The 10,250-nt window shown below is 46.5% G+C and overlaps 1 protein-coding gene across 1 annotated transcript; it reads left to right on the top strand.

Annotated features, from left to right (window-relative positions):
- Positions 1-380: 380 nt before the first annotated feature.
- LOC133747690 (uncharacterized) lies at positions 381-6,598 on the top strand. The gene is given in 4 exon segments (XM_062176008.1): positions 381-395; positions 1,370-4,949; positions 5,175-5,935; positions 6,239-6,598. Coding segments are annotated over 4 exon segments (4,716 nt in total).
- The last annotated feature ends 3,652 nt before the right edge of the window (positions 6,599-10,250 follow it).

The following is a 10,250-nucleotide window of genomic DNA, read 5'->3' as shown; positions in this document are numbered from 1 at the left end:
GAGTCTGTAGTAATATCTGGGATATAGTAAGCCCAAAAAAAAGAAAACGGATATTTCTGGTTTCATCCAGTCATATCTGGACAAAGTGAGGTGGAATTCGTATGCAATGGACCGAGAAAATCACAGTAAAAATGTTTTTGGAGAAAAGTAAAGTCTTTTTCTGAGGAAAGTGCATAAAATGTCATCTATACAAACAGAAATATCATGTTTGTTTGCCGCAGTTCCTCTAGCTTTCTCCCTAGAAAATACAAATGTGTAGAGCTGGTGTCTCCGTGTGGAACCTGTAAGGCCCTAAAATAATTTTAATAACAGGTAAAAGAAATGAAAACAGGTTTATAATAAAGTTACTGAAACTAACTGCATATTATTCTGCTTCTAAAATGGCTAAACTTGCAGTAATTTTGCAGGAAATGAGATTGCTTTTTTATGAGATGGCTGAGTTTGCAAAATGTAACCGTTTTTAGGATCCAAAAAGACTACAGTTAACAGAAAATGTACCCGACCTATATCCTGTAACACCACGGTGACCCCTTACTCATGCTTGCTCAAGTAAAAATTGGAAAAATCCCTAAGGCATACTGCATGTATCTTGTTCCCTTTTTGGAAATCCCCTGCACCTTGTTCCTTTTTGCCCTGGAAAGTCCCTTTACCTTGTGATCATACGTAATGCTGTGGAAATATGCTAATGTTGCGGTTTTTAGCCTTAAATACTCCGTGTAATCGATGATCAGGTGCCTCTCTTCTCGCACTGCACTGAGGTGTGTTGTGCTCTGAGACGGCCCATTTGCGCAAATGCAATAAACTTCCTCTTGTTCTTGCATCGATTGTGGCGTGGAGCTTGTGTATCTGGGGTCGATCGATTCGTGGGACACCAGCTTCGGGGTCCCTCATCTTGGGGGCTCGTCCGGGATTGAAGACCCCAGACCCACGCTCCATCCTCCAATCGGAGGTAAGTTCTCACTGTTCTGTGTACTTCTGCGTATTTCTGTGTTGTACGGGCGGCTAGGGCGTCCGGGCGCTAGGCGCCGAAAAGAATAGAGCCAGTAGTAGGTAAGGACAGACGTGTCCACGACCCCTGGCTTGGGCCCTGGGGGACGCTCCAGTGCCGGTGTCTCGGGGGAGGCTGGCTAGGCAGCTCTCCCACCAGGAAACTGTTTTCTTCTCCGGGAGAAGGCTGGTGGCTAGGCAGCCGCTCCCGTCGGAAGTTTTGGTTTCAGTTTTGTCTCGGTTTGTTATTGTACGCTGTGTTTTTGTAATTCTTGTGATTGTTTTCTGTGTTTTAATATACTTACCTTATTTGCCTCTCCCCTTTAACATGGGACAAGAATTAACTACACCTTTGAGTCTTACTCTAGATCATTGGAGAGAGGTCCGGGAGCGAGCTCAAAACCTGTCCGTGAGGGTACAGAAGAAGAACTGGACAAGTTTTTGTACGTCCGAGTGGCCGGCTTTCAACATCGGGTGGCCACGGGATGGGACTTTTGACTCTCGCATTATCTTACAGGTGAAGAGCCAGGTCTGCAGGGAAGGTAGAGAAGGGCACCCGGATCAAGTACCCTACATCTGTGTGTGGGAGGACCTGGCACAAAACCCTCCTAAATGGGTAAAACCCTTTCTCCCGGCCGACCGAGTCGTGGCAGGTGCCTTACCCGCCCCGCCTTCGCCCATAACACCTTTAAAACCGCAACCCGCAGATCAAAGCGGGCTCCCCATTGTTATGTGGGAAGATCCAGAGCAAAATTCGCTAATTGCCCCTACCACGACCCTTTATCCATTAAAAGAGTTAGACTCCCTAAAGGCAAAGAAACCCCCGGTCCTCCCGGGCGGACAGGAGGATCTTTTGCTTTTTGACACCCCACCACCTTACGCGCCCCCCCCAAGAGAGCCTACGGCACCTTCCCCGGATTCCACGCAGGAAGATAGGGAGGAGGACCCCCCGACTCGTTCAACCCCCATGAGTGCCAGGCTGCGCTTACGACGGGGAGGGGGGAGTGAGGACGGGCAGTGGGAGGCTCAGGCTTTTCCACTCCGCTCAGTGGGGGGTCAGCTACAATATTGGCCGTTCTCAGCTTCAGATTTATACAATTGGAAAACTCATAACCCGCCTTTTTTGCAAGATCCTCAGGCACTGACAGGATTAATTGAATCTATTCTTTTAACCCACCAACCGACTTGGGATGACTGCCAGCAGCTCCTTCAGGCTCTCCTGACCACGGAGGAGAGACAGCGAGTTCTCACGGAAGCCCAGAAAAATGTTCCAGGGGACAATGGTCAACCTACCCAACTACCGAACGAGATTGATGCAGCATTTCCGTTGACTAGACCGGATTGGGATTTTAGTACGGCAGCAGGTAGGGAACGACTTCGTCTCTATCGCCAGATTCTCCTGACAGGTCTCAGAGGGGCAGGGAGACGCCCCACCAATTTGGCTAAGGTACGTGCCATAACCCAAGGTAGTGAAGAGACCCCAGCGGGGTTCCTAGAAAGATTAATGGAGGGATACCGGATGTACACCCCGTTTGACCCCCAGGCTCCTGATCGGCAGTCGGATGTAATAATGTCTTTCATTGGCCAATCGGCCCCAGACATCCGAACGCGGCTGCAGAGACTGGAAGGCTTACAGGGTTATACTTTGCCAGACCTCCTAAAGGAGGCAGAGAGAATCTTTAATAAGAGAGAAACTAAGGAAGAAAAGGAGGAAAGAATGCAAAAGGAACAGGATCAGAGAGACAAAAAGAGAAATAGGGAGTTAGCTAAAATCTTGGTCACCGCAGTAAGCGAATCAAATAGCCAGGATAGGCCAGGTTACGGTAGAGGTCAGATAAAGAAATACCCGGGAGACAAAAACAGACCGCGGATAGAACGAGATCAGTGTGTGTACTGTAAGGAAAGAGGACATTGGGCTAGAGACTGTCCAAATAAAGCCACCGCCAGAAAGAAAAAGGAGACTGACATCCCAGTTCTTGCCCTGGGGGAAGAGGACGATGACTAGGGGGGTCAGGGCCAGGAGCCTCCCCCTGAGCCCCGGGTAACCCTGTGAGTGGGAGGCAGGCCGGTCACGTTTATGGTGGATACCGGAGCTCAGCACTCTGTTTTAAACAAAAAGATTGGCCCCCTTAGCTCAAAAATTTCTTGCGTCCAGGGGGCAACTGGAAGAAAAATGTACCCATGGACCACGGAACGACAGGTAGATCTAGCTACTGGCCAAGTCACCCACTCATTTCTTTTAGTACCGGACTGCCCATACCCCTTGTTGGGGAGAGACTTGCTATCCAAGGTGGGAGCCCAGATTCATTTCCAGAAGGAAGGGGCCTCAGTGACGGATTCTGGTGGGCACCTTCTACAAGTATTGTCCTTACAATTAAGAGATGAACATCGTTTATATGACAAAGAAAAAATAAATACTCCGCTAGCCCCCGAGTGGATAGAAAAATTTCCGAGTTCTTGGGCAGAAACTGGAGGAATAGGATTGGCCATTCAACAGCCACCCGTAATAGTAAATGTAAAGCCTACAGCTGAACCAATATCTGTACGGCAATATCCTATGACCAAGGAAGCAAAGGACGGAATCCGGCCCCACATTAAGAGACTGCTGGACTTGGGGATATTAAGACCCTGCCAGTCTCCTTGGAATACTCCCTTACTGCCAGTACGGAAACCGGGCACCACTGACTTCCGACCGGTGCAGGACCTACGCGAGGTAAATCGTCGGGTTGAAGACATTCACCCGACCGTGCCAAATCCGTACAACTTGCTGAGCACTTTGCCTCCATCGCGCACTTGGTATACGGTACTAGATTTGAAAGATGCCTTCTTTTGTCTGAGATTGAGCCCCCAGAGCCAACCTTTGTTTGCATTTGAATGGAAAGACCCGGAGACTGGATTCTCAGGGCAATTGACTTGGACCAGACTTCCACAAGGATTTAAGAATTCGCCCACACTATTCGATGAAGCCTTACATCATGACTTGGCAAGTTTCAGGGTGAGTAACCCTCAATGGACTCTTTTACAGTATGTAGATGACTTGCTCCTGGCAGCGGAAACTGAAGCAGACTGTAAACAGGGCACGGAGTCCCTGCTCCAAACGCTAGGTGAGCTGGGATATCGCGCCTCTGCCAAAAAGGCCCAAATATGTGTCCGACAGGTAGTTTACCTGGGTTATAAATTAAAAGGGGGCAGGAGGTGGCTAACGGAGGGACGTAAACAGGCAGTGGCACTTATACCTCCACCTAAAAACCCACACCAGTTGAGGGAATTTCTGGGGAGTGCCGGCTTCTGCCGCCTGTGGATTCCTGGGTTTGCGGAGATTGCGGCTTCCCTATATCCCCTCACAAAAAGCAATTCCCCCTACATCTGGGGAGAAGAACAGCAATTGGCCTTCGATAAACTAAAAAGGGCCCTCTTGGAAGCCCCCGCACTGAGCCTGCCTGACCCCAGCAAGCCTTTTATCCTATATATAGATGAAAGAGGGGGAATCGCAAAGGGAGTCCTGACCCAAAAATTGGGGCCTTGGAAGAGACCAGTGGCCTATTTTTCGAAGAAACTGGACAGTGTCGCCTCCGGGTGGCCCCCATGTCTCCGCATGATAGCGGCAGTGGCCACGATTGTAAAAGATTCTGACAAACTGACTCTGGGACAGCCACTGACTGTAGTGACGTCTCATGCTATTGAGACGGTCATACGTCAGCCACCTGATCGATGGTTATCAAATGCCAGAGTTACCCACTACCAAGCAATGTTACTCAACCCCGAGCGTATCCGGTTTGGAACGACGGCCTCTCTCAACCCAGCCACTCTACTGCCAGAACCAGGAGACCATACGCAGGTCAGCCACAATTGCCAACAGGTGCTGGCTGAAGTCTATGGGGCTCGCGAGGACTTGACGGATCAGCCCCTGCCAGACGCGGAGTACACCTGGTATACGGATGGCAGCAGCTTCCTCCATCAAGGTGAGAGGAGGGCAGGGGCGGCAGTGGTCGACGGGAAGACTGTTGTTTGGGCCTCTGCCTTACCACCAGGCACTTCAGCACAGAAAGCTGAGTTGGTAGCTCTGACTGAGGCCCTAAAACAAGCGAAAGGGAAGAGGGTGAACATTTATACGGACAGTCGATATGCCTTCGCAACGGCGCATGTGCATGGTGAAATATATAAAAGAAGGGGACTGCTTACTTCAGGAGGCAGAGAAATCAAGAATAAACAGGAAATCTTAGACCTCCTCCAGGCCCTCTTCTTGCCAAAAAAAGTGAGCATCATACATTGCCCGGGCCACCAGAAAGGAGAGGACCCAGTGGCACAGGGTAACCGGATGGCGGATAAGGTGGCCCGAACTAACGCCTTGGGTGGCTATGTGTTAAATATCAATGTGCCAGACCCTCCCAGCCGGGGGCCGGAATGGAATTACACCGAACAAGATGTGACAGCTATACAAAGGCTAGGAGGAATTTACGACGAAACCACTAAAAGTTGGAAAATACAAGGCAAAGTCGTGCTGCCCACGAAAGAAACCAGGAAATTAGTGCAAGATCTACATAGATGGACACATTTGGGGTATAAGAAACTAAGAACCTTGCTGGATAGGGAGGAGAATTCTCATTTTTTACTAGGGCTAAATGCAGCGATAAAACAAACCGTGAATGCCTGTGTCCCATGCGCCAAGGTAAATCCCAGATGTTTTAAAATGCCTGAAGGAATCCGGATACAGGGAGCTAGGCCTGGAATTAATTGGGAAGTGGATTTTACAGAGGTCCGCCCAAGTAGATATGGGATTAAATATCTTTTAGTGTTCATAGATACCTTTTCCGGCTGGCCTGAAGCATTTCCAGTGAAAAAGGAAACGGCACAAGTCGTGGTTAAGAAGCTACTAGAAGAAATCTTCCCGCGGTTTGGTTTACCTAAGGTATTGGGGTCAGACAATGGACCCGCCTTCGTCTCCCGGGTAAGTCAGTTGGTGACCAAAGTACTGGGGATTGATTGGAAATTACATTGTGCGTACAGGCCCCAGAGTTCAGGCCAGGTAGAAAGAATGAATAGGACAATTAAAGAGACCTTAACTAAATTAGCAATGGAGACTGGCACTAGAGACTGGGTCGAACTGCTGCCGATGGCCTTGTTTAGGGCCCGTAATACACCTTCTGTATGTGGATTAACACCCTATGAAATATTGTACGGAGGCCCTCCACCCGCGGCAGATTTGTTGGGACCCAGTATTGATTCATTTGCAACATCCTCTACTTTGCAGACCCGCTTCCGTGCTTTGCAGCTAGTCCACAGGCATATAGGGAAGCAGCTGACTGCCGTATATCAGTCCAAGTGCCCCGCGCTCCCGCATCCGTTCCATATTGGAGACCTTGTCTACGTCCGCAGGCACCAGACTAAGACGCTTGAACCACGTTGGAAGGGACCCTACACAGTATTATTAACTACGCCGACCGCAATAAAGGTAGACGGAATTGCCGCCTGGATACACGCGTCACACGCTAAGAAAGCGGCAGCTGCACAAGAACAAGAGACCGACAGCCCTGCCGAGGAACAGACACCAAAATGGAAACTACAACGTACTCGAAACCCACTCAAGATAAGAATTTCAAAAGCTGTCTAGTACTACTTATGATTTTCTTTACTCCTACTATGGGCGGCCCGCATGCCCCGGTGAGGCTCACGTGGGAGGTGCAATCTGGTGCCATGAAGGTCGTGTGGTCCATTACCCGTGTGGCCCCCCCCGGGACATGGTGGCCTGCCTTACACCCTGATGTATGTAAACTAGTAGAGGGAATGGATAACTGGGATGCGCCTGAGGGAGGGCGGAACCCCGTGGTCTATGGTGTTGCGTTCGCCCCTGGTGCATTGTACAGTGGCCCCGCGCGGCTAGGATGTGGGACTCAGATAAAAAAGTGCCAGTTACAACAGCAGGAATTTTATGTGTGCCCTAGAGATGGCAGGTCTATAGAAGAAAAGAGGCGATGCGGGGGAGCAGAATCTTTCTACTGTAAGGCCTGGGGATGTGAGACCACTGGCCATGCATATTGGAAACCCTCCTCTAGCTGGGACTGGATTACTGTACACCGTGGTTTTATTCCGGGAAGAGATCCCCACTGCTCTATGCCCCTTAATATTTCCTTCACAGAAAAAGGAAAAAAGGCCAACCTTACTGACTGGACAAGGGGAAGGACATGGGGCTTGAGGTTTCATGTTTCTGACTACGATCCCGGGCTCCTATTTAAAATTCAACTTAAAGAGAAAGCCCTTCCCCTAATCGGGAGTATATCGGAAAGGTCGTGGCCTACATTGTCTAGACAAGGGCCTGTGACTGAAGTCGTAACTTCAACTGCCCATCCAAGGCCTAAACTAAGGGCCACAGCCACGGGATCCCAGGGCCACCCCACGACCACGACCTATACACCCTCCCAGGTGGCAAATACATCTAAAAGTTTCAATTCGACTAATCCGTCCCATACTGTACAGCCGGATACAGTTATAATGGTACTACTTTTATTTTTAGTTTTTGTGATACATGGGCTTTATGCCGCCACCTGTGCCATGGTCCTAGCTAGACGAGACCGAAGGCAGGATCAAAGACAAGATCATGGGGCTAACACCAACAACGTAGAAGCAATATATACCAGTATTTTTTTAAAAAAAAAAATTTTAAGATTAAAATTAGTACAAAAAAAGAGGAGGGAATGTAAGGCCCTAAAATAATTTTAATAACAGGTAAAAGAAATGAAAACAGGTTTATAATAAAGTTACTGAAACTAACTGCATATTATTCTGCTTCGAAAATGGCTAAGCTTGCAGTAATTTTGCAGGAAATGAGATTGCTTTTTTATGAGATGGCTGAGTTTGCAAAATGTAACCGTTTTTAGGAACCAAAAAGACTACAGTTAACAGAAAATGTACCCGACCTATATCCTGTAACACCACGGTGACCCCTTACTCATGCTTGCTCAAGTAAAAATTGGAAAAATCCCTAAGGCATACTGCATGTATCTTGTTCCCTTTTTGGAAATCCCCTGCACCTTGTTCCTTTTTGCCCTGGAAAGTCCCTTTACCTTGTGATCATACGTAATGCTGTGGAAATATGCTAATGTTGTGGTTTTTAGCCTTAAATACTCCGTGTAATCGATGATCAGGTGCCTCTCTTCTCGCACTGCACTGAGGTGTGTTGTGCTCTGAGACGGCCCATTTGCGCAAATGCAATAAACTTCCTCTTGTTCTTGCATCGATTGTGGCGTGGAGCTTGTGTATCTGGGGTCGATCGATTCGTGGGACACCAGCTTCGGGGTCCCTCAGAACCAATTAGTGTTTCTACGGTACAAAATTAAATGTTCCCTGATAAAAAACATGCAAAACCATAAAATCCGTTCATAATATCCGGAGAACACAAATACAGAAGCTTTCACAATATCTGGGATTGCGTGAGCCAAAACACAACCGGATATTTCTGGTTTCATCCAGTCATATCCGGACAAAGTGGGTTGGAATTCGTATGCAATGGACCAACAAAATCACAGTAAAAATGGTTTTAGAGAAAGGCAAAAAGTCTTTTCCATCGCAAGTGCATAAAATGTCATCTATACAAACAGACATATCATATCGATTTGCAGTTCCTCAAGCTTTCTCCCTAGAACATAGGAATGTGTTCCTGGTGTCTCCATGTGGAACCAATTAGTGTTTCTACGGTACAAAATTAAAGGTTCCCTGATAAAAACATTCAAAACAATAAAATCCATCGATAATATCCAGAAAACACAGACACTGAGGCTGTAGCAATATCTGGGATATAGTAAGACAAAACACAACCGGATATTTCTGGTTTCATCCACTCATATCCGGACAAAGTGGGGTGGAATTCATATGTAATGGATCGAGAATATCACAGGAAAAATGGTTTTGGAGAAAAGCAAAGTCTTTTCTTTAGGAAAGTGCATAAAATGTCATCTATACAAACAGAAATATCATGTTTGTTTGCCGCAGTTCCTCTAGCTTTCTCCCTAGAAAATACGAATGTGTAGAGCTGGTGTCTCCATGTGGAACCAATTAGTGTTTCCCAGCACAAAATTAAATGTTCCCTGATAAATAACATGCAAAAACATAAATTCCGTTGATAGTATCCGGAAAACATAAACACAGAGGCTTTCACAATATCTGGGTTGTAGTAAGCCAAAACACAACCGGATATTTCTGGTTTCATCCAGTCATATCCGGACAAAGCGAGGTGCAATTCGTATGCAATGGACTGAGAAAATCACAGTAAAAATGGTTTTGGAGAAAAGCAAAGTTTTTTTCGTTATGCAAGTGCATAAAATGTCATGTATACAAACAGAAATATCATGTTTGTTTGCCGCAGTTCCTCTAACTTTCTCCCTAGAACATACGAATGTGTATACTGGTGTCTCCATGTTGAACCTATTAGTGTTTCTAAGGTACAAAATTAAATGTTCCCTGATAAAAACATTCAAAACAATAAAGTCCGTTGATAATGTCCAGAAAACACAAACACAGAGTCCGTTGCAATATCTGGGATTGATTTAGCCAAAACACAACCGGATATTTCTGGTTTCATCCAGTCATATCCGGACTAAGTTTGGTGGAATTCGTATGCAATGAACCGGGAAAATCGCAGTAAAAATGGTTTTGGAGTAAAACAAAGTCTTTTCCTTAAGCCAGTGCATAAAATGTCATCTATACAAACAGAAATATCATGTTTGTTTACCGCAGTTATTCTAGCTTTCTCCCTAGAAAATACGAATGTGTAGACTGGTATCTCCATGTGGAACCAATTAGTGTTTCCCAGCACAAAATTAAATGTTCCCTGATAAAAACATTCAAAACAATAAAATCCATCGATAATATCCAGAAAACACAGACACTGAGGCTGTAGCAATATCTGGGATATAGTAAGACAAAACACAACCGGATATTTCTGGTTTCATCCACTCATATCCGGACAAAGTGGGGTGGAATTCATATGTAATGGATCGAGAATATCACAGGAAAAATGGTTTTGGAGAAAAGCAAAGTCTTTTCTTTAGGAAAGTGCATAAAATGTCATCTATACAAACAGAAATATCATGTTTGTTTGCCGCAGTTCCTCTAGCTTTCTCCCTAGAAAATACGAATGTGTAGAGCTGGTGTCTCCATGTTGAACCTATTAGTGTTTCTAAGGTACAAAATTAAATGTTCCCTTATAAAAACATTCAAAACAATAAAGTCCGTTGATAATGTCCAGAAAACACCAACACAGAGTCCGT

This window comes from Lepus europaeus, chromosome 19 (genome assembly GCF_033115175.1).
Source record: "Lepus europaeus isolate LE1 chromosome 19, mLepTim1.pri, whole genome shotgun sequence".
Taxonomy (NCBI): Eukaryota; Metazoa; Chordata; class Mammalia; order Lagomorpha; family Leporidae; genus Lepus; species Lepus europaeus.
The sequence above is the reverse complement of the archived record's forward strand: the minus strand, read 5'-3'. Positions and strand labels throughout refer to the sequence as shown.